Here is a 26138-nt window from a genome sequence, read left to right on the forward strand (position 1 = left end):
TGACACATAGTATTTGGTTCTACACCCCAATGCCAAAGTCATCTCATGAAGACTAATGGAAGACAGCTTGATTTTTGCCCCACACTGGAAGCATAATTAAAAAAATAAAATCTACACTTATTTATTTTTCCTTCTAATTAATATAGGGTGATACATTTTGGAAGATTTTTTTCAGAAGAAAAGCATTAGTACCTCCTAAGTCAGAGTGCTGAGCATAAGTATTGGAGACATTGACTCAAAAGAAGGTTATCCACCAAGATCTAATTTATCCCTTGACTACTGTGACTTTAACATTCCATCCACAGGATCCCCACAGCTGTGCTTTGTCGTAACCACCAATTCTCTTCTCTCCTCAGGATGTGCAAAGATGAGCTGCCGTCGTCTGAGGGAAAAATAGCTGACTTTATCTTCCTGTGATCAAAGGGCTTGAACCCTTGAATCACTACATTATGTTTTTAGCATCCGATTAAATCAGACTGGCAATACATTTATTATGAAATGAGGTTGATGAAGTATTTTTTCCTGAGGTCTTAGATTGTTTAGTAACTGTTCAAGACAAATCAGGAACATTCATGTTTCTAGTTTTTATGAAATAATATCTTTGGGCATTTAAATCATTCACAAGTGATGTCACCAAGACAATTTTCAGTTTATCTTTCTTGTTGTTGTTGTTGTTTGTTTGTTTTTTTTGGTTTTCGAGACAGGGTTTCTCTATGTAGCTTTGCGTCTTTCCTGGAGCTCGCTCCATAGACCAGGCTGGCCTCGAACTCACAAAGATCCGCCTGCCTCTGCCTCCCGAGTGCTGGGATTAAAGGCGTGCGCCACCACCGCCCTGCCTCAATTTATCTTTTTATTTTTCTGGCATATGCACCCTCATTTGATCTCTGTGAGGAATCCAGGGAGTAGGTCTTTAAGCTCCAGTGTTGTTGTGACCATTGCCCAACCAACCTCTCTTTGTAGGACATGGGTCTATTAAGTCCTGATTTTATTTTATTTTTTCAAATGTATGTCTTCTCTCTTTGAAAGCCAAACAAACAAATGAAAAGCCAGGGATAATAAATCTTGTGAAATAAACTTAAATAGGTTCTGTTTTCCTAGTTGGACACAAAAATGTCAGGCCAAAAGTATAAAATTTTCTCACAAATGTATTTCTTTCTTTCTTTTTTTTTTTTTTTTTTTTTTTTTTGCCAGAGCTGAGGACCGAACCCAGGGCCTTGCGCTTGCTAGGCAAGTGCTCTACCACTGAGCTAAATCCCCAACCCCCACAAATGTATTTCTAACAAGGGGACTACCATCTCTCTTCCCCTTCCCCTTGGCTACTATAAAGGAGCAGAGAGAAGAGAAATGGAACATGGATTACAAGAATTCACCCATATCTTTTTCATTCATTTCAATGGTAGCCGCAGCTATGGCCAATAACTCCCTTTGGCTATTCTATGTTGCTTTATACCAAGCACTTTTGATATATACACCTTGTGGTTGTTATTCAGGCGGCGCTCTTACCCCATGAGGAACACGTCCCGAACACGACAAATCCACAGAAGAGTTTTTATTAATATAGGATAGGAAGAGATGTGACAGGCCTGTGTGAAGCACACACGTGAGTGAGGAGAGGAGAGGAGAGAAAAGAGGAAGAGGAGAGAAGAGAAGAGAGACCTGTGCAAAATGGCACCGGCTTTTTAAAGAGTGAGCCGCGCATATGTGAGGACCGCATGTGGCTGCTCCACACATGTGCGTAGATTACATGGCCGCACGTGCGCTTTACACAACCATGTAAAGCCACGGAGTCCTAGTCACTTGAGATGTTCTGACCTGAAAATGGCTATTTTAATAACTAGGCGGTCCGCCGGGAAAGCCCAACCGTGTGGACACGTTGTGATTTCCTATCAATACTCAGCAACTGATCACCTGTGTATCCCAAATGCTACACTAACAAAACAAACAGGTGCCTTAAATAAACTGCCTTAAATAAGGCTTGTCTCAGGTAAAAAATCAAGCAGAGTACTAAAACATCACAGCCACCTTTTTAACATGTCTCCATCTGGACAGGACAGATCTAACTCAGATAAGTGTCAACTCCAAAAATAAAATAATAATGAGTCTTTTTCTCTAAGCTTTTATGTCACCAGTGTACTGTCAGACAGAAGGTTCCCAGCCACACCATAAAGGATGGACAGCTGCAGGACAAGGCATGACAGAACTTCATCCCAGGACCAGCTACACCATGAAGGATGGACACAGCTGCAGGACTTCATCCCAGGACTTCAGGAGACAGCTTCCCCATCTCCCCCCAAGAACCAATCGACGTCCACCATTCAGCCTGAAGCAGTCTTTGAGAGAAATGGTTTCCCATACCCATCTATCCACATTTTTTTTTCTTTTTTTAAAAAAAAACATGAGTCGGGAATGATAGAAAATTACATGTCCACACGGTTGGGCTTGCCCAGCGGACCGCCTAACTATTTCCGGTTCAAAATAGCCATCTCCGGGTCAGACATCTCAAGGGACTGGGACTCTGTGGCTTTCTGTGGTTGCGTAAAGCAAGCACAGCCATGTAATATATGCACATGCATGGAATACCCACACGAGTTCCTGTACGCATGCGCGGCCCAACCTTTATAAAGCCGGTGCCATCTTGCATGAGCCCCCCTTGTCTCCTCACCCACGTGTGTTTCACACAGGCCTGTCACATTTCTGTTCTCTTTAATAAAAACTCTTCTGTGGTCTTGTCGTGTTCGGGACGTGTTCCTCGCGGGTAAGAGCGCCATAATAACTAACAGTTGTAACCTATATTATATGTAGGAATTTTTTATATCTATTATGTATAGGAACTATATATATGTGTGTGTGTGTATATATATATAAAATTTTGTATGTACAAGTTCACAATGTGTTCAATACTTTACACATAGCACACAATCAAGTCCAGATGTATTCAGAATCGAGAGCCTATTATCCGATGGAACAATAGACACTAACTCAGAGCAAAGAGTAGGCCTGGTTCACTCCCTGAGCCCCCTGATTTTAAAAATATTGTCATAAAATGAAATAGCTTTTCCTGCCCTTGTTCTTTGGTCAGCATAAAGGCACACAGGAAGAAACAATGGCATGAGCAGGTGCCCTGGCCTTAAACATGTTACCAAATGCAATTTGCCCCAAATGGTTTCATTATAATGTCAAGTAATGGTCAATATCAGCAGCACATCACGGCTAAGATTAAATTCCTGAAAGGGACATGTGCCGAGCCTGCTTGGGGGTAAAATTAGTCCAAATTGATTTAAGGGCGTAGTTGAGCAGGACAGATCCCCCTACGGCATGTAGCCCAGTGTTCTGATTAGCAGTCTAGGAGGTAACAGGTTCATCCTGTCCTGATTCTCAGAATTTGCCAGCCCTCATTAAGTGTGACTTCTTTGGAAACAAGATAGATGCAGATCCAAACGGCCAATGAGCATCCTGGTTGGCAAGGTCATTGCTGACCACAGAGGGTGAGCACAGAGTCTCTCTCCCTGTGTGGGTGTGAGTGACAGGGAGGAAGCTGGCTCAGATGAAAGACAAAATAAACATTTATAGGAGTGATCAACTGTGTGTTTTAGAATGCCCAGCGCAAATACTACCTGATTCAGGAAGTGACCACACTGGTTTGGAAACAACAGCTCTTTCCACTCTTCACTAATTTTCACTTGTTGGATATTTTTCATATGCTAATAGTACATACAACCCCAGCAAAGGTCGTGTATTTTTCCTAGAGAATTTTCCTATTCTTTTCTATGCCCACAGCATCAGTCTGAAGTAATAAGTGAGGCTGGCTGTAAAGACCAAAGACATGTGTTCAATTTGGAGCCTGCATATGGACATCAAAACATGGCAAGTAATTCATCTATAGTTTCCATTTATTGGCCATTTATGGACTTGATAGGTCATGAGCAAAATATACTGTGTAGGACATCTTTTAATAAGTAGGTGCCAAATTGATAGGTAACCGAAGTCTGGCTCAGTTTACCCGGAGTCAGCCTTGTGGAAAGCCTCAGATGACTCACTATTTAGATTTGAATGAACAGAGCAATGAGCCATTGCTACACCTTTTGGCAATACTGGCCTTGGGGAAGAATTTAACTTAGCAGCACCAATGGCTGGATTTTGTAGGTTTGGTTTCCTTTTGGTCTTGGTTTAGTTGGTGATTGTCTGGTATATACTCCATTATCCTTGATCATGTTTTCCATGTTCTCACTTTTGACAAAGAAAACAAACCTTGAGTTCATTGGTGACATTTATAAGAGTCTGCTCTGTTCTTCTTTCCTGTCCTACGCAGCACAGGCAGGCTCAAGTCCATGCCCATTTATTTGGTCCTTACCCTGTGGCCAATGGGACTCTTGGCACCATGAATAGGTTACATACTTTTGAAATGTCTTTTCCTTATATCCATAAAATTGTACATATTTCCTTTCAAGGATCACTCTGCAGTGAAGTGGGTATAGGAATGCACAGGATAACATGCTGTGACTGTTTGTCATCAGCCAGGGTTAGGACTAGTTATTTATGGAGGCCATTCTGGGGTTTTAAAGTGGTAGACACAATAAGATCAATACATTCAGTTAAAAATTGATAGCAGACGTCAAAGAGGGACATTTAGGTTATAAAAACCTACTTGAAAGAGTATCTGCCCCTGACATTTTGTAACTCAGCATATTACAAACCATAATGCTATTACAAACTCAACATATGTGGATTACACATTTTTGTTATTATTCATTCTGAGGACCTTCAGCAGCCTTTGGGAATGCATCAGGTGGGCAGAGTAGGAAAGGGAGAGGGAGAACACAGGACCATGAGTTAGGGAAGAAAGTTCTGATAAAGAGGAAGCTATGACAAAGCAGGTCCACTCTGAAGATTAGTCAGACACCCAGCGTTAGGAACAATACCTTAAGCAAGGATGTGATTTACAGAGGAGATGAAAGTCTGCAGCATTAACCAATGAAAGCAAAGAGAAAGGCATCAGCGCCAAAAGGATGAGGGAGGGAATTTTGTTTCCAGCATGAAATAATTGTTTTCTCCTAATGGAAGAAGACCCAGGACCAATTTTTGAGTACCAAACTGATAAGAGAAGCTGGGATTTGGTATAAGACTACAGACAACTTATTTTCTAGGGGTTTTTTCTTATTTTCTTGCTTCCCAGGGCTTCAATTTTTTTTAACTCAGATGAGAAGTTAAAATATATTAAAAAAAAATAGAAAGTACTTCCTCAAAGCAATTGCCCAAAGGAGATGAGAGAAGCTAAAATATATATACCTTCAATCAAAAGATTTATTTTCTACTCAGAAAATATGGGTTAAAAAAAAAATACAGAGAAATGTGTAAGTGAAGAAATGAGTTTGGCTGAGCTCATGAAGAGCAAGGTCATTCCCTGAAGGCTAAAAGCACAGAAATCCACCCAATATGAAGAGGTAGAATGGAGCATGCGTGTTTGCAAGGAGCACTTGTTCAATTTCCCGGTGGAAAACAGCAGTCACGTGCAGCATCCCCCGGGGATGGGAAGGGTTGTTCTTCTCAACACCAAATTATATTTTTAGAAGGCGGGAGGGAATAGAAGACAAGGAGAGTAAATAAGCCAAAAAATTTCAGCCCCGAGTTTTTTCCAACCATTTCTCTCTTGAATCCCTAAGAGCTGAGTAGTTCAAGTGTCTGTATGGCATTCTGGAGAAGAGAATCAAAGCAGGAAATAGAGAGCTACGTTTGAAATGTTAATCCCAACAGATCAATAATTACCACATTGTTTGCTTCAAAATAGACCTTTTGACCTGCTGGCTATGCACTGTGGCTTTTGCTGTCTACTAGGACAGGCAGCCTGCTGCTTCACATTGAATTAGCTTCTCCTTTTTAACCATAGAAAATTCAATTATGCCTCACTTCCGGTTTGTGAACACTTTGAAGTTATAAAAGGAGGAAAATGGAAATATCCACTTAGGATGATGGAAAATGACTTTAAACAGAATAACCCAGTTCTGTATCTACCAGCTAATCAACTATATTAAGTTGAAGGTCATTTGGACAAAGGATGGGCTGGCCAATTTATACAAATATTAAATTAAAAAGGAGAACTCAAAGTTAAAAGGGACTCCTGTACTTTTCCCACACATCTGTGATCTTGAAGCTTTTAGGTAGCAGAATGAAGGAGTTGGCATCCTTGGCTTTCTGGCTTAACTTCCTTCATTTCCACAGGTACCTCTGCTATAAAGGGAAGATTAAGTGCATCTGTCTAGACAGTAAGGGTCTAGGGAGCTAATGGAAGATGATGGACAGTGGTGATAGTATGGGTGGTGTTACTGAGTTAAAGTAAGTAGATTCAAATGAGCGGTGGTGGTGCACACCTTTAATCCCAGCACTCTGGAGGCAGAGGCAGGCAGATCTCTGTGAGTTCAAGGCCAGCCTGGTCTACAGAGCAAGATCCAGGATAGGCACCAAAAATGAAACCTTGTCTCAAAAACAAAAAACAAACAAACAAACAAAAAGTAGGTAGATTCATGGGCATAGCTTCTTGACTCTTGGAATCATACTTTCTTGCCATGCCCACACCGATGGAATAGTCGAGTGGGGATAATGTACACAGCTGAAGTTGAGAGACTGAGGACTGTCAAATCCCCATCAGGAATATGTTTTTTTATGAATTGGGAAAACTACGCTTGGTGTGCATTAAATGAGATCACCTAGGGGAGTCGCCATCCCTCCCTGAAATTGTGGTTCTTCTCTTCTATTGGTCCTTGAAGGGAACATTGTACATTCAAGAAGAAACTATCAAGTCCAAATTGTCAGCCTTTTTATCAGCATGATCTTGCTCCCATTTCTCTCCCAAGTAAAAGGCCTTGGCTATTACTTCCTGGTGAGTGTGCAGGGCTCATAATTAATTGGATCAGGGTTACTTGACCCAAGCCAATAAATTATCAGATGTTTTGACCTTACATTCAATAACTGAGTGGCTGGTGCCATTTTATAAAGTACAGTTCATCTTCCCAAAAGATGAGGCAAGGCTCTATTTCTTTTAATTTTGCAAGAATTTAATGTTATGATCTATGTACACAGAAGTGTTAAAAATATACTGTTTATCAACTGACTCTCTGAGGATTGGAATGGTCTTCAGTAATTGAAAGGGTAGTTCTACAGATGAATGACAGTGCTAAATTGTCTGGAGGAAAATGTGAGGAATCCATGTTCATGACTCACTTGTGGGTCTTGGCTGGCTTCTCCGGCTTTTCATTATATGGAATGACAAGGTCAACTGCAGAGTCTGGCTTCTGCAGGAGAATTCCCAACTTGATCTTGATCTCCTTGGCCCTGGAAGGACAGATGTCAGGAAACAAGATTGACACATGGGCACACAAATCTAAGACAGTGATTTCTCTCTGCATCAGAGAAAGGAAACTGGAAAGAACCTCATTTGTTTCTTTCATTCCGATTGCAACAAGAAGAACATCAAGGTAGAAAATAGGACACCAGAGCTCCAAAAATTGTGCTTAGAAGACACCAATTAATACGCAGTATCTCATCCCAACCTTAATTGGTCTGTTTGTATGTTCACTCCATTGTTCTAGAGCTCCTTCTCACTTTCTCACTGTAGCTGCTGTGGTGTCCTCCTTGCAACAGCCTTCATAGAGGACAGCGATTTCCAGTAGATTGACTACAGATTATATTGTCCTTTAACTTCAGCAGATATGGTCAGAATCTGGATCATGTTCCATCAGAGGATGGGATGTGATGACTTTCACATAGTTTCCAAACCAATCTTGGAAGAAAATCATCTTCATGATTCTATACTTTAAATAGACTATGAAAATTATATGCTCTCTCTTTCTCTTTCTCTCTCTCTCTCTCTCTCTCTCTCTCTCTCTCTCTCTCTCTCTCACACACACACACACACACACACACACACACACACACACATATATATATATATATATATATATATAAAATGTATCTACATGGTGAGTGTGTGTGTGTGTGTGTGTGTGTGTGTGTGTGTGTGTGTGTGTGTTCACATTGCCAAGACACATCTGTGGAGGTTGGAAGAAAACTTTTGGGAGTTAATTCTCGCCTGCCACTTTGTTTAGGCAAGGTCTTTCATATCTGCTACTATGAGTACTCCAATCTTAATATTCTAGGATATTTCCACCTCCCATCTCATCATAGGAGTGCCAGGATTACAGATGTGATCCACAGCATCAAGCTTGTTGTGTTTTCTAGGGATAGAACTCAGGTTATCAGGCTTGTGTTGAAAGTATATTTACCAGCTGAGCCATCTTGTCAGCCCTAAAACCCTCACCTCAAATGTGAATTCCCAGAACACCCAAGATCAACCTTCCTTTGTCACTGTGGTACTCCATGTGCACTTTTAACACAGAGTTTATTGGGTTATCATACTGCATTATGGTTATTGATTTCTGCCTGTTTTCCAAGCTGTATAGAAGAATGCTTTAAAGGTAGGAGTTGGATCTTAAATGCCTTTTAATCTTTGTGCCTGGCACAGTTGCTTGGCAACCTAGCAAATATTCAATAGTATTTGTCATCATGAACTAAAATTATCTTGATTTTGCTTCTTACCAATCTGTTAACATTTGTCTCCAAGTCAGTGCCCATCATAAGCAAAGCCTTAAAGAGTTATGATGGGTTCACATTGTAACCAGATACGATTTTGATAGTGCAAACATATTTCTTAATTTATGCATAGAGTTGTAAAATTCATGGCCAAGATTAACAATTATGTATATTAAAGTCAAAGTGAAGAAAACCTGGCCTTGTAACTTTCAAACACCACAAAAATCCAATTACTATATTGAATTTCCTTTTAGCTCAAAATATGATGTTGAAGCTGACTTAGATATAGTTAACTCTGTGTTATCTTTATATATATATATATATTTGCTTCAGTTCTTTCTCTAGAAGCTTCTCTGTGAGCAAACCCAGCTCTAGCACTCTGTAACATTAAGTAGAGCTCAGCAGAACAAAGCATTGATGTAGAAATTGGGAATGTTCTGATGGAGGGGGGCTGTTACATAACACACTGAGTAAGCTAAGTCTCCCTTGATTCCAGGCTCTACAAGTCGCTTAAATTATCTGATGTTAAGTTTTCCTGGCTTGGAAATTGGGACTGATGAAATGGTAAATTCTCAGACTTTTGTGATGATCAAATGTGCTATAACGTGAGTCACTAAGTACAGCATTTGGAATACAATTCTACTTCTGTAAAGTTAGCGTTAACTGCATTAATCATTTTCAACCAGGTTTAACCCATGTTTCCTACCTATAAGCACCAAATAGAAAGGTCAAAAAATTGCATAGGTTATTTTTTAAATCACGAAAGCTTCCTCGAGTATTTTAACTCTGGAAGTAAGACTATCCATATTATATAATCTGGAATACAATCATTATTGGGAGGTGATTGAGAAATGTATGCAGCACTTGTGACTGCCCTCTGCTGGTCAATATGTGACATTTGCGGTCAGAGATAAAAGTTGTATCTTCTCTCAGGCACACTACACTATGAAGAGAATCATTTGCCTCTTGGCCTCCACAGGGCTCTTCCTTTGTGCACATAAGGAGAACTGCTACCAGCATCGACCTTGACACAACATCACATCCACCAACACTTACATAAACCCTAGTGATGAGCTCTCATGTTTGGGGGTTTTCATTGATTTGTTGGTCCTTTCAAATTTAGGTTTCCTCCTCTTCCTCCCTACCTTCTCCACTTCTATTTCATTGTCCTTTTCTTTTTTTTTCCTTTGCATTATCTGAGCCATTTGCTTTTGTAAAAGGCAGAAAGATACTGGTTTATAATCTCCCATGCACAAGTAGTAGTCATGCATTAGAGGATGGTTAGAACAAAGGAGTTGGACATTTTTAAAATATTCATTCATTCATGTACGACTTACTAATTACAAGTTCATTATGTTGCTACCAGGTAGCACATAATAAACATATGAACAACCATAAGCCTTGGTCTTTGCTTTCCCGGTGCCTATAGTCTATTAAGGTCTTACACTGGGCTTTCCAGAAGGAAGCAGACCCTGCACAGGAAATCACAATTCCTATTTGGGTGAGTCCAGAGGACTTCTCAGAGGAAGCAGAAGTAGAGTTGGAGAATGGCCAGTTGTCACCCAAATGAGAGAGACCTTTTGTTTTTCTCATAAATCTGCTAACGTTCTGACTGATCTCACAGGGCAGAGAGAAGGCCGTGGGAAAGGATTGCTTGCTCTTGTAATATGACATAGAGATCAGAATGCTGTATTCAATGAGACTGCCATCTTGTCTCCCTCTTCCCAATGGAAGGATCACAAGGGACTGCCATGCTTCCCAAATCCCAGAAATATTTTATCTGTATCACTGGTTAGGTGGGTTTGGCTTTTTGTGTGAATGGAATGATCTAGAAATGAAGTGCTGTTTATAGTATCACCTATTTTTTAAAAAATCACCTTGTGAGGCTAGGGATGAATCTCAGTTGGTTGAATGTTTACCTACCATGTGAGAAGCCCAGGGTTTGACCCTCAGAACCACATAAATTGGACATGGTGACAAAGGCCTATAATCTCACCACTTAGGAAGCAAAGGCAGGTGCATGAGAAGTTTAGGGTTACCCTTGGCTACATAGCTACCCTGAGATATATGATACTCACTACACACACACACACACACACACACACACACACACACACACACACACATTCTCAGAAGTGACAACTACCGGAACACCAGGTACTCTTTTCCTCTTGTTTGCCTCAGGAATGCAAGCGAGGAGGAACAGAGTGCTTTGGAAAGCACTATTTGGGAAGCACTTCATTCCTGGCTTAGTTTATAGGCTTAAGGAGAGGAGATTGAAAAGTTAGCGGCAAGTCAACTGACCTAATTATTCATCTGCAGCCATGTAGAAAATAATGAATACTATTGCATTTATGCTCATCAAGCAGTGATCATTAAAAGTTGGCAAATGATAAAGTTCCAGCCACTCTGAATACTTGGAATCTTAAAAACAAAACAAATCAAGCAAGCAAACAAACAAAGAAAACACGGAATTACTATACTGCTCAAGAGTTCCTAGAAGATGGCCTCACCCTGGATTGCCTTCCCGTCAGAGCCTCACACAAGTGTGGGAAGAGCACAAACCAACAGGAAAAACAAATAAGCTCAAACTCGCCAAATTCGTTTCCCCTTTAGAGATAAACTTGAATGTATCTGACATTAATTGGATTTCAAAAGCATCTCTATCTGGAGAGGACAACTTTCTAATTTGTTTACCATGTCAGCCACAGTCTCTAGCTTTCTTGGGCTGCACACTAGGCATTTTTCTCTGGCTAAATTATATTAATGCTGATTAACAACAAATGATGTGTATCTCTTCTGGTCTTCCTCCCCTGTTATCCTTTTGTGTTACAAGGGAGAAAAAAAAAACCCAACTTGTTTTGAAATCAAATCAATTGGAAATGCTTGGCTGAGAGTTTAATTAAAGGCTGGGAGGAAGATAGCTCTGGAGATGAGTCACACCAGTAGCTTCAAGCTGTAAGGGTCTGAATAGTAGAAGCCTTGTGCAGAGCTAAATCTGCCCCCATGTGGGTATGCTGGCCAGGGCATTGGGATTCCACAGGCCATGGACCACCTTAGTCCTTCCTCCTAGCAGGTGCACGGGTTGCAAGTTCCGACCTTCCAATGCATGCATGTGCAAGAGCAGCATCAGGACTCAATACAAACAGAAGACACATGACCTCCTTAGAAATAGAACTCTATTCAAGAAAATTTGATTGAGAGCCTGGAGAGAGGCTAGGATTCTAGATATTTCAAGGATGGAGATGGTGTTTCTGGCCCTGATGATGTTTGGAACTACCCTAAAGGCAAAATTGTACACCGTGCAAACTAGACTGTAGATGTTTTCCCCATCATTTAAAAAATATTGATGGGACACAATGTGAAAAGTCTATGTGCTTGTTTCCTAAGAAAAAAGCAATAACTGCTCATGGAAATGCACACACATCCTCCGATGTTTATTAGCTACCATCTTCAGCTGCCCAACCCACAACTCCCTATGATCTTCGAAAATGTCAGTGGACTAATTTGGTTGACCGGAGAGATGAAAAGCCACTAGATGACTGCAAGAACCATAAAATGACCGAGTTCAGTTTCTACCTTTAACGTAACTGGAGACAGAGAGGTAAGAGGCTGAGGAGGAAGTGTGGTAAGTGCTTACCTAGCACAGGCAAGGGCCCGAGTAGATGCCAGCACTAAAGATGAAAACAAGAAACGAAAATGGAAAGGGGGAAGAAAAGAGGCAAGCAGGGCTTAAGCGGAGCATCCATTCAGTTATTCACACCACTTACATAGGGTATATTTTAATGAGAAGAGGAACCTGAAAATAATGCAAGAGTACATCTTACGATGTTACAGAGGCAGAGGAGCCTTGGAGGGTCCTGTGCTTGTAACACATCTGGCAATCACAAGCAGGTTTAATCCTAGATTCTAGACACATTCCAAGTACATCCATGAAGAAAGACACTCTGTAGGAAGCTTGGGATGCGTAGAGCAGCATTTTCAAAACAGCTTTTCCGAAAGACTTGATCTAGTAGTGGATGGTGAAACTCAATGCAACCCAAATCTGTGTTGCAGATGCCCCCTGCTGGCCAGGAAGAGGCATGCTCTACAATGGCCATAGAAAGACCCCTGGATCTGGCTAAGAAAACCCTGCAGGCTTCTTTCGATGAAGGTGCAAAGACTATATGCTTCTTGATTACTAAAAAACAATAAATATACATGGCGCGCGCGCGCACGCACACACACACACACACACACACACACACACACACACACACACCAATGCTGTTTATTTACCATCTTCAACGCCCCCATAGCCCCCCCCCCCCGAGTTCTTCTGAACCTGACTGATTAAAATCATGATCGACTCTCAAGCCTTGGGAGAAGGCAAGGCCGAACCATTTAGATGTAGAAAAACTTCATGACTCTGGCATCTACTACTTCCATCTGGCTAAAAAGAAACCACCCACTGCTTTTGTTTTAGCCACTTAATGCAGTGTGATACATTAAAATATATACCTAACTTCTTACCTGATTTACATAAGTTATAGTTGGTACCTTAGGCAAAAGACCCTAGAATTAGTTTTGCACAAAATATCGCTCAGTTATGTCAGTGGTAGGAAGGTGAAGAAAGATGGGGAGAAATAGACAGTGCCATCATTGTTAAGGAACTGAGATGTGGCTTCAGAATTGACAGCTGTTTCCCACGGCTCATGTGATTAACTACATTATACGACATTCTGAACTATAAGATGGTTGTAAAAAAATGGAATTGACAACGGCAGCTGTCAAATATGGCATATTTATAGAAAACGCATTTATCTCTTACATCCTTAAAGCTCTTGTTAGGTTCCACCATTTCCTGTCAGACTTAATAACAACTATTGCCATTTTTGTGTGCAAGCTTTTACCTCAGCTATACCCAAACTGTTGTCATGAAGATGCCCTCACAGGCAAATGCAACAAAACACTAGGGAGGGCCTCAGGAGATCAAGTATTCAGTTTGCAAGCCCGAGGAATCCAGAAACTAGGTTGTAAAAAAATGCCAGAAACTGTGGCATATACTTATAATCCCAGTTCCAGTTGGTGGGAGACAAGTAGGTCCTTAAGTACTCATTGGCCAGTTGGCCTAGCCTACTTTGTGAATTACAGGCCAGTGAGAGGCCCCGTCTCAAAAAATAAAATAAAATTAATTAATTAAACCTCTGAGGGATGACAGTCAAGGTTGTCCTCCGGCCTCCATGCAAATGTACATATACAAACACACGTGTACACACATATATACATACACACACATACGTAGTCCACAGGACACTTATTTAAATAAGCTAACTTCTTCATAAGATCAGAGTGCCAATTAAAAAACAGGGCCGTATGAAGTTTCTTTTTCTACTCATTTGTTTACTTAACAGACTAACAAACAGTATCTCTGCTGTGTGCATGCCCCATGCCACACACTACGACTTGTTTGGAAATCTCCTGTGGAAGAAAAGGCAAAATCAAAAGAGCTAGAAATGATGAGACCTGTTAGCTCATTGCACTTTTAGCTGCTTACAGTTGCTACACTGTGAGATGGGTGTAGATCAGATATTCACTTCTCAGTGGTGATCAGCAAGCTTTGTAGAAAGTTCAGCTCCTGTGGGACCATCTATAACTGTTCCTGCTGAGCTGATCAAGATCACTGTTAGCAGAATGTGTGCTACAAATACTCCAGTCACAGGAGTGAGGCTCAGATTTGGACTAGAAAGCCTCTTGTGGACCCCCTGTCCATGTTAAACCAAGTTTGGAAAGATGGAACTAAGTCTTCACTCCTAGAGATGGACCCTGGGGCTTGATCCCTGCTTAGCCCCAGATCTATTTGTTGACTCTGAGGTTTTTCATTGTCTATTATCAACCATGAGGACATCAGCATCTCAAATCTCTGATCCTATTGTGGGTTAGTGAATCTTTCATACAAGGTGCAAGAAGAACACAAACAACTTGAACTTTGTTGATATTGTGGATTAAATTATACAAACACTTTCATCAGCTTGTTAAGTGTTTGCTCAGAAAGTATGTGTTCAGTTTGGTTTCATTGTGGGTACAGTGGTCTTACTTTCATAAACTGATAGCAAAGCTATTGAGAAACAGCCACCCGCAACCAACCATTACTATAGTTGGTTACCTACTGAAAATAACCTAGAATTGGTCTTGAATAGATCATCTTGTTTTCCAATAACCACTTACTGTCTGAGTGAACTTACACAGCTGTGTATGCCTGGGCCTCAAACGCATGATGTGTAAAATGAGGATAAATTGGGAGATGGTGTAGGAAGTTTCTGTGAGGAGTGTAAGAGATAATAACAGTAAAGGTTGGCCCGGTCATAAACAGGATGCTGTACATGCCAGCTACTATTATTATTACCATTGCTACCACGGTCATCACCATCTTCATCATCACCATGTCTACTTATTAACATCCATGCCACCCAGTGTTAGTATTCTCCTTCAGTGTCTCTTCTCCATAAGTCATCGAGGAGACACTATAGCTTCTTCCCAGGAGTGACAATGTTTGAGACACAGAAAGAAAGAAAAAATAGAGAGGAGAGAGTTAGAGAGAGAGAGATTCCCCTTGTCAGGGGACAAAACTTCTGCCATTTAAGGCTCGAGAGCTAGTCAGTCTCACACTACTGTAGCTGCACATCTCCGCCCATTGTCACACATACCAGGGCAAAGGAAGACTGCAGAGGTGGAGGATGGATGGAACGGTGTCCATAGTGATTCTGAATCCAAAGCAGGAGAGCTTGCAGCTCAACCTAAGATGAAAGCTACACCCAACCAGCAGACCATGGACTGACTGCCAGAGAGACCCTGGAGCTCCAAACATGAAACTTAAAAATAACAGTGTCCATTTAAAATGATGAAAAAAAGGCCAGCTTTTTATGAGGAGAAAAATGCTCCTGCAAAGGAGAGAGAGAGATTCCTCAAATTCAAACAGGAGGCGTGTAGGAGAATTTATGAACCATAACTGTGGTGAAACCATGGAAATGGTGAACAATAAATGTGGAGAAGTTTCCATTACCAAGAAAAGCCATCAAGGCAAGAGTAACAGCCAGCTGCTTTGGATAACTGTGTCCTGTGACCACCTGGATCCATCCCAGTGACATCATAAGATGCTTTCCAGACCTCCAGTCTGTTTTACACTCACAAATAATACACCAAACCCTGTTTAATCTCTGCCCTGCCCTTGGCAGAAAAGACACGTCTGCCTGTAACTGATGAGAATCCCATCTCAGATTATAGGACCAAAAGCAACCGTCTACATGTTGAAAGGGCTGTTCCTTGATAGAAGCCAAGCAGAGCGTTGAGAGCCTGTCCAGAAAGCTCAACTCCCACCCCCACCCCCACCCCACACACACACCAAAAGCTCCTTTTCCTTGAAGGAAACAACAGGATAGCATAGTAACCGAGTGCAGACATGGCAGCCTCAGACTTCTCAGCTCACTTTGCTACACATGTGGCTTTGGGTACTTTCTGAACCCTGTTGGCTTGTTTTCTCATCTCCAACAAGAACAATGGTGCCTACCTTCTAAGCAGCGTTTGTAGTGGTGAAATGAATTACTGTATGTGAGGCATTTCTCTCGGTGCCTGGCACATTTACCATGGCGCACCATAAATCCCAGAGTTTATCATCTCTACTGCTATTGCAGAAAATCCTGTGCTGAGGAAGGAACATATCTAGTCTCAGAACCAAGAGCCAGAGGCAGAAAAGGGGGACACATAGTGACGAGTGACAGTGTGCCTTTGACTCAACCCTCCTGCCAACACTCACTCTGCTGTGTGATCTTGAGTGAGATCTGAGTTCTCTGCTACGATCAAAAGAGAGAGGAGGGAGGGGCAGGGAGGAGGAAAGAAAACAGGTGATAACACTCCTAACAAGACTGCTAACCCCCTAATTATAGTTCGATTTTACAGTTGTAACTTTTGATATCTTTGGCACATAAACCAGAAAAGCAAGGACCCAAAATCTTCATGATAGGTGTGTGGTACCATCATTTACCATATCTTCTGCACCTTCCCAATGCCCCATTTCATCTGTAAGTACAAACACCTCATTCTCATAACCTGTACCTCCTGACTCTTATGGACTATCTTCCTTATTCCAATAGCTGATTGGTCACACGTGTTGTTCCTTTTTTCCAGAAAATTCTTTCAATGTGTCCTTCCTGTTCCACATTTAACTTTACCAGTTCTAAAGAAAGGAACTGCTGTGACATCTGCCTCACTAGCCTTATCCTCCCCTTCCCATGCCATCCCTGCCCATGCCCTGCTTGGTCTATCCCAAACTGAAAACATCATCGCTTTCTAACTTTCCATGTCTCTTGTTACCAATCTTGTCTCCCACTATCCCCCACAATTTCTTGCATGCCAAGGACCTCATGGATAGCTTGCAAACACCCCCCACCACCATCTCTCCTCTACCACCCACCAGTGATTTCATTCATTCTCCCAAAGTCTGTTACCACTTCAGCCTATCCAGTTGCTTTAGCTGTTAGGATGGAGTGGGAAAATGAAAGTGGAGTCACAGCACATGGCTGTGTCGTCTACCTTCTGCCATCCATCAGGGTCCCTTCCCATGTCACTAAATATCTCAACTCACTTTGCATAACAAAATGCTGATTGAGATCCATGGTGAGGATGATAAACTCATCCCACTGAGGTGTCCACAGCAGCATTTTGGTGCCAAGTAAATATTTGATAAGCATGTGTGTTATTACTATGGCTGCCCCTATGCATTGTATATATAGGATCCATGCATTCCTTCTGTACTAATCTACATGTATGACTTTATTGGAACAATGGTTGTCTGCCATGGTCTGTGTGTGTTGATAGACATGCACTGAAGAAGGAGATGGGACACGCTCAGTTGATTATGGTAAGCTTCTTTCAGATAATTTCTACCTGGTAACATGAGCAACCCTGAAAGCATGGAGGATGACTTGGCATTGGTCTCATCAAGGCTGTTTTTTCTAGAGCTTTGATAGCTACCCAGCACAATGCAGCCACAGTGTGACATCTCTCCCCATGGGATGTTGCTTTACTTTGTATTTTCACAATAGCATTGTTTTTCCCAAGCTCTGTCCACTCTCTACTTAAGGATTCTCATGGAAATTGGGACATTTCCCAAGATTTTATGGCCTATCTCTGACATACTTATTATTCAGGGTAGGTTAGTGGGGGTAATGAAGAGGCAGTGTAGGGATGAGAGGGACAGGCCAGAGACAGCTCATTTCCCTTTGACCTTCATTTCCCCATCTTATTCAAAATAGCACTGGCAGGAACCCTGGACTTTTGGTAATACAGTTTGGAAGCTAGATAATGAATAATGGGAAATGGTCCTCCAGTTGAAGAAGACAGATATTTGTGGAAATTTTGAGTTCCAAAGGTGGAAGGGTCAGCAAAGTTCCCACGAGAGCTTCTGTGGACAGTGGTGGTACCCACAACCGCCAAGCATTCTTTTCTGTTCAATTACAGAGAAGCTCTGCAGACTGAACCCTTGCTCCTGCATGTGGCTCCTACTTTCAACTCATTTAGCATCTCCCAAAGAGAAGATAAAAGGATAAATAAAGGGTATTAGAGAAGGGGAAAAGGAAAAAGAAGGAAAGGAGAATACACCAAGATTAGGATCTTACTGAACACCAATGAGTTCCATCACTTCACTAACTCGGTGTCTCCTCTCATAGCGCATTATTGTCTAAGAAATCAGGTCTTATCCACTGTTTTTCTTTGCCAAATGACTAAAAGTGGATTGTTGAGAAAATAATGGCACAGCAGAGGATGGTTTCTATCGCTGGAATTAGATTTCAAATGATCTTTTCTCTTTTCCTGGAAAAGGAAATGTTGAAACAGAAGCTTATAATTGCTCAGATTTCCCTTTTCAAGAATAATCTATTGTTTTGTAAATTCATTTCTATAATAATTTGCTTGTCTTACTTTAATGGAACAAGAGCTGTTTGTCATGGTTTGTAATAGATACTTTGGGAATACTTTATAACATTAATAAGCATTTCTGGCTTCTGGTAGCTTCCCCTTTATGTGGAGACAAGGATGAGTGACTTATTGGAATTCAGCCTTGACATGTGCTAAAAGTCCTCACTTTGGAGTTAGCATACCTGTGGCTGAGCTGAGGTTTGTGGGATTCAATTTCTGACTCTGAGTTGGCATGTATTCATTAGTAAAACAGTAACATGTTGATGTCTAGGTCATATGACTGTTATGAAAATTTGATGCCAAATATTGAACCAAAGGTGAATCTGGGGATATAGGGTACAATGTGTTGATCCCTGGGCATGGCAGTTCATACCTGTGACCTCAGCAAGAGAGGTCAAGGCAATTGGATGACAGGTGTGAAACCACTCTTGTCTCACCTCCCACCCCTAAGAAGTGCTATGGAAGGCAAAGAATATTTGTTTGGGAGTTCAAGGGAAGGAGAACTTCTTTGGCTTCTTCCTGGGTGGGGAGCATTCCAAGGAACCTCCTGAAGGACCAGTGTTTGGGGGTCCCTGATTTGTCAGAGACTGCATGCCAGGAAGAAGGGAGGGAGTTTTTCCTTTTTCCCCTTTCTTTCTTTCTTTCTTTCTTTCTTTCTTTCTTTCTTTCTTTCTTTCTTTCTTTCTTTCTTTCCTTTCTTTTTCTTCCTTCCTTCCTTCCTTCCTTCCTTCCTTCCTTCCTTCCTTTCTTTCTTTCTTTCTTTTTTTTTTGGACTCCAGAGATCTCAATCACTTATCCTTGTCCTAACTCTTTAGAGATTCTTCCCAAACTTTCATATGAAAGTTTGCATTTTTCTTAAAAATACTTCTTACAAATTTCAAAGTAGTCAGTCTGCACTATAGCTTTTACATGTTGAAGACTGGAGAATAAAAACTCTCTGAAGTTGTTACTAAATTTTAGATCTGGGCTTTTTGTGGCAACAGGGTCCAGGAAGCAGGCAGGTAGTCACTCAGCTGCCACAAGCCAAGAACCGTGATGTTGACAACATGGGCAAATATTACATCAGCCTTCAGGCTGAGAGCTTTTCTCAAGACTGGGGACTTGAACAAGCTTAGAAAGAGGTAAATCTGACATATATTACAAATGTGAGTCATGAATGATACAAAGCACAGACAGGAAAAAAGATCTAGGGACTTGGAAGAGCATTGCCAGAGGGGACCCATGAGCATCTCATAGAAAACAGAAGGTATGAGCAACGTCTTTTGGGTGGAAAAACCATCTGTGTAAACCCTTGAGAAGACATGGCCTTAAACTGAGATATTTCCACTGAAGATGATGGACAACAGCCAGGAAGAAATAGAGACAGATGCAAGGGGAGACTGAGTCACGATAAGTTTCATTCCCACATCTTCTGCATGTAGAATAAAGAATGACTCTTCAAGGAGGTCCCATTGTGGCTTGCAGGACCTGTGAATATCTTATGGGGCAGATGCAATAAGGTTAAGGTGGACGCATTAGAAATTGGTCATTGTATAAAGAAGGCAAGAGGACCAAGGTCTTAAGGTGCTATGACAGCAGGGATATTGGAAAATCATTGGCTTTAGAGATGTAGGTAGAGCCATGAGTCACGGAATGCAGGTCACCTCCTAACGCTATAAAAGGCAAAGAAATCAATCTCCCTTACAACTTCCAGAAAGAAAGCAGCCCTTGGGATCCATTTCAGACTTCTGGCCTCTAGAACTGTGTGAGAATAGATGTGTATTGCTCCAGGCCACCAAACTTGTGGCACTTGTTACAGTGGCAATAGGAAATGAATCCATTATCTTCCTTTTGCTTTTTAGGTATGGTCAACTGCACGTATAGGGATAGTTTAAAAGCCAGTCTCGGTGTTCTCAGATCCAGCGAGAGCTGATGCCTTGGGCCTTCAAGGGCACATGCATACACACACACACACACACACACACACACACACACACACACACACAGAGAGAGAGAGAGAGAGAGAGAGAGAGAGAGAGAGAGAGAGAGAGAATTAAGAACTTTAAAGGAAGAAATTGAGATTGAACAGATGAAAGAGACATTAAGAAAGTTAATAACTACGGTCCTAAGGGACTGGGTGGATGAAAGCCCTGCTCATCACCCAACATGAGAGGGTCCTAAACAAATCCCTTGTGTTTACCCAAGTTTAGAGAAATTTATAGGATAGCAGCTCAATGAAACCCTCATTGCAATTACTTGAAGCAAAAGTCAAGATAAGGGCCAATAAAGGTCCCTAGGCCCAAGGCCCTGCTGACGACCCAAGTTTTGCTGTGTTTTTAATATCATTGGGTAAAAATGATCATGAATATAAGTTTCCAGGACTCCTTCATATAGGAACCCCTTGCACCCTGGTGCCCAGTCACCCTGGTGATGATCACATCAGTTTGAAGAAGAACACAGATAATTAATGGTTGGTTAGATAATCAAAATTGAACTCTTTGTGAGGCAACTGTGTTTCTTTTCCATTTTTGGAGACTGAATCTGACAGGGAAATGTCTCTCCTTCCTGGGATTGTAAAACAGATAATTCAACCTGATCTCTAAGCAAAGCTAACTGAGCATGATCTATGGAAACTGATATGGTTGCCTCTACTGGAACACTACAGAGTCAAAACTATGTATAAGTGCAGAGACTGTCTATAGCTCTGTGGCAGATTTCCTGGTGGGAACCTTGGAATGGAACTGGACAATGAGACTGAAGCTGGGGTTTTGAAGGCTACAGACAGGTCTTGATAAGGGAGGATGTAGCTGCAGAACTTCTCTCCAGGTCCCACCAAGCCCCAGCCGTCCCATAGCCCATTTATAAAACAAACACACAGCCTCTTATATTACTTATAAACTGTATGATCATGGCAAGCTTTTTGTTATCTACTTCTTCTATCTTAAATTAACCCATTTCTACTAATCTATAAGTTGTCACATGGCTTGTGGCTTACCAGTACCTTACATCTCGCTTGTCATGGCGGCGGCTGGCAGGTCTCCCTGCCTCAGCCTTTCACTTCTCCCAGTTATCTTCTCTTTTAACTACATAGAGTGGCCTTAATAATTTCACCAATAGGAGGACCCTGAGTCTGACCTGGACTTTTCTCAGCAGGACTTAGACATGATGCTCAGAGTTCACAGAAGAACTGGAGTAGAAGACGTGGCACACCATTGGAAGGCCAAGGACAACACTCTCCAACTCATGGTGCTCAACACAGAATGGGCAGAGGGATGAAAGAAGTGAAACTGGCCATTGAAACATTGGTTTACTAAAGCAGGGAAGAATGAGATAAAGGCATAGAAGGCAGCTCATGCACCTTCTCAATCTGTACTCACATTCAACACAAGATGGACTGAGTGTCCCTGATATGTATCCCGATTCTAATGGTGGATGTGGAGAAGAGAGGGTAGGGAGAATGCTACATCAACATCCTTTTTTTCTTTTGCTAGATCACCTCACCACCACCACCACCACCACCACCACCACCCTGCCCCCACGAGAGCAGTGCTATACAATGATAAGTGTTGAGTACGGTTGATTTCCAAGGACTTGATAGAGACTGCCTTTATCCTAGTTAGTAAAACTGGTCTCAATAGTAAATGTGGTGGTAAAAATAACCCTTTAGTTCTGGGCTTGCAAGACCAGCTTACTAGGTAAAGGGAACTGTTGCCAAGCTTAATGACTTGAGTTTCTGGGGTTCACAGGGTAGATGAAATAGGGATACTCTTGTGGGATAGAGACCTTATCCTGTGGAAGTTGATTTTAACTCCAGGTAGATAGTGTCAAAATTGCATTCAATTGTAGGACACAGTACGAATTAAATATGGTTTCTCCTTTCCAAACTGTAAAGTGTAATTTATCACCCATAATAACAGTGTTGAGAGATGATGAGGCCTTGAGTGGGTGACTCAGTCATTAGTAGGATTGATGCGGCTCTCTAGGGCTGATTCGTTACTCAGAGTGCAGGTTGCACACAGTGAGGCTACCTCCAATCCTGTCTCCTATTACCTCTTCCATAGGACATACTTGACATTTGCTCTACCATTGGGCTGTGACTCAGTATAAGAGATTAGCCCTATGCTCTTAGCTCAGCCTACAGAACCATGAAGCTTGTCAGGCTTCTCTTACAGGCTTGTCAGTTCTCTTATAGTTCTGTTATCGCAACAAGCTCTTGACTAAGACACCCAATTATTGCCCATGGAATATGCATTTCTTAGTGTGGCACACACAAGTGGTGCCGGAGTGATGAAAAGTGTAAAATGAAAATTATGAAATAAAGAAATATCTATTTGTCCAAGATCAGCTTACCAATTTATAATCATCTTTGGCAAAGAAGTTATTTCCTGGGGATGGCTGGATTACTCAGTGGGTAAAGGCAGCTGATGGTATGACTGTAAGACTGACCTTCATCTTCAGGAATCATGTGATGGAAGGAGATAACAGACTCTCTCAAGTCATCCTCTAGCCTCACATGAGCACTGTGGCACACACACAGACCCCACACCACACACATACATGCACACCCAAATAGTCATTCACTTCTACTAAGTATAAATCTGAGTAAACCCCTGATTGCAACAAAAGATACATCTTTTATCAAAGTGAAAAAAAAATACCATACAAGGATGAGTGTCTTAATCTACCCACTCAGCTTGTGTACTTGTGTTATACATGGGGTGGGGTGGGGGGTTCAGAAGCAGATATAAGAGTCTAGAAATTTGTAACACAGAAAGAGTCAGATTAACAGACTAGACAATCCCCAAAAGGCATGTTGTTAGGCATCATACTTCTGCAGACCCAAATATCCATTGTAAGCTACCACTTAAAACCAGCTGCCAAATACAGGAAGCCACTTTCTAGATGGAACATCTTGATTCTTTCCAAACTTCTTGAATCCTGTAGACGGGTGCTTCATCAAGAAACAGCTGTGCTCCACACACACAAATCAACTAAAGTCAGAGCTTGACCAAAATAGCTGTCCACACTCCATTGCTAATAATAATTGCTTGGGGAGCGGGTGCTCAGTGCTGTCACAAGCAGTTTACTTCCTGCTCCATCTCCTCCACTAACTCTAAAGGGACAGTTCCAATGGCTTCCTAGAATATGGAGTTTAAGGGATATAAGTGAGAACCCACCCAGATGAACTCAGTACCGCTTGAGTAGTGTCTGGAGGGGCAATTGGAGATGATAGGACACTTGTCTCAGTCTCATTTGCTCCTCATGAGGTAACCCTGCTCAAGTACTTACTGTCTGGAGGATTCCAAAGCTATTTGGCACAATCCTTTAAACGCTGAAGCACTTCCTTTTGAAAGGAAAGAGTGCCTAGTTAAGCGGTCTTACCTGAGTACAGCAGCAGTAGAATGCCTTGCCAGGGACCCCTGTGGATGGTCTAGGCGCTCTATGGCCAGGGAAAGACCTCAAGGTTGCATGAGGAGTAGCTGAGTTGAGGATGTATGCTTTCAACCTCACTAATGTTCCACTAAACCCACTGATGTTCCAGAAAAGACCCAGTCCCCCTGCCACTTGCTCTATTTCTCTGTGTGTGTATGTGTGTGTGTGTGTGTGTGTGTGTGTGTGTGTGTGTGTGTGTACAGATGTGTATGTGTGTATATATGTAGATCTGTGTGTATGCAGGTGTGTGTGTGTGTGTGTGTGTGTGTGTGTGTGTACAGGTACAGGTGAACTTCCAGTAAATAACTCCATCTGTGCTCATGCAATCAATAGTAATTAAACTTCATGGGACACACACACACACACACACACACACACACACTAAACAAACAAGTCACAGGAAAGTAGAAACAAGACTTGGGTAGAACACAGGGTTCAGTGAGAGTGGGAAATAGATGAGAGAGGCTAACAGGGTGACTATGATCAAAACACACAATACACACATATAAACTGTCAACAAATGCCCGTAATTTTTTCAAATTCTAGCTTACACATATCTCTATGGACATGTACACATTTAGCAAAATATAACTGCTACAGCTTTTAAATATATGACTGGATTTAAGTGCAGAAAATAATTAAATTAAAATGAAAAAAAAATACAGTAGTATGTGAAGTCCAAATTCAGAATAGCCAAGTGGTAGGGCGAGAAGGAGTGCAGAGGAGCGTGCGCGATCACGTCTTCCTGTGGGGAGGCGATTCTTAGAGGGGCTCAGGACTGCCCTGAGCTGAGGGACTATAGCTCAGGACCCCTGCCTGCTTCTCATCCAGAAACGTTTTAGAAGATAGCAGCACTTCCTAAGTTGCACCTGTAGACATCGTGGTAAGCAGTGGGGCTGGGAGGGTTGTTTATGAGATCTAAGAGACCTCAAATGTGTCAAGTTTTGGATCCCAGTCCAAACACCCCAACTGCCAAATGATCATGAGATGTTTGCACATTTCCTGGATGGTTACAGTGCTAAAGAATTCTACTGGTGACTTTGGAATAAGAATCATGGTTTTTAATGTGTTTTCTAATGTTTTGTACAGAGTACACTGTATTTTTTTAAAAAGGAGAATGAAGAATACTTCAGGAAGTTGAACATTTATGAATGAAATAATGTTTATCGAAGGCTTGGACACAGAACTGACTAATACAGTGGTTTCCGGGCTGCCTCTAATACAAAGGAGAGGGAGGGTGGGGATGGGGGGATTACTCAATTGGGGTTTCCTGTGATGCCTGTCACCCTGTGAATTTTGTTTTGTTTCTTCCTTGTGTTACTTCTTTTCAACAAGGTGGGCACTCACTTTCAGATGAGAAAATGAGGCTCAGAGAGAGCCAGGGCTTTCCCAGCTCTCACAGGAAGGAATCAAGAGGACGACTATGGTGTCTGGTCCTTCGTGTCCCTGTTACATTCCAGGGCTAATTCAGAGGCAGGGATAGACTGCAAAGCCATCCTTCCTGCACTGCAGCTTCCTTCTCCTTGTCGCTGCTAGTGCGCCCATGCCCCCTCCCCCTAGTCACTGTCAGAGCAGCCAGAGAGTCAGGCTATCACTGTCTTTATCTCCCTGCAACTGGAGTTGGTCTTTAAAATACAGTCCAGAGCCCACATTATCTGAGAACTGGCTGAAACTTTCAAAGAAAAGAGAGACAGGAACCCATTATTGCCTGGCCTCCACTCACATCCTGCTTCCTGTGGCTAATGATTGATCCTGCATGAATTAATTAAAGTTTTGATCCTTTTCTCTCTGACCAGCAAGACAAGCTATTAACACTATCCTGAGGAACAAAAATAAACTTTATTTCATAATCCTCCATCCACTCTACTCTGAGTTTTTAACTAGAGAAGGGGAATGAGATTAGACACCCTTCCAAGGACCCTTCCCGGCTAAGTTTCTGGGATCTGACAGCCTGTGATTCAGCATAACCCAGACTAAATGAGAAAGAGTGGGAAGAAGTGCTCTGTTCAAACAAACCACCCTCCTCGCTTACCAAGCCTTTTCTGCCCAGATCACAGAAACGCTGGGTTTCTTTTCCCCTTCTTCTTTCCAACCCTTTCCCCACCCCTACAGGAAACACTCATTACATCAGTATTTAGAAACATGGTGTTTTCTCCCATTGTGACCTAACATGTCACCACTAATGTTTGTTC

The 26138-nt window shown here is 41.8% G+C and overlaps 1 protein-coding gene across 1 annotated transcript in view; it reads right to left on the reverse strand.

Moving 5' to 3' along the window:
- Rgs5 (regulator of G protein signaling 5) overlaps nt 1-26138 on the reverse strand; it is a 41728-nt gene that overhangs the window by 13242 nt on the left and 2348 nt on the right. The window contains exon 2 of the mRNA XM_036202817.1: nt 7216-7326. Within this exon, the coding sequence (XP_036058710.1) occupies nt 7216-7326 (111 nt within the window). The remainder of the gene's footprint in view (nt 1-7215; nt 7327-26138) is intronic.

The sequence above is a fragment of the Onychomys torridus genome, chromosome 11, assembly GCF_903995425.1.
Source record: "Onychomys torridus chromosome 11, mOncTor1.1, whole genome shotgun sequence".
Taxonomy (NCBI): domain Eukaryota; kingdom Metazoa; phylum Chordata; class Mammalia; order Rodentia; family Cricetidae; genus Onychomys; species Onychomys torridus.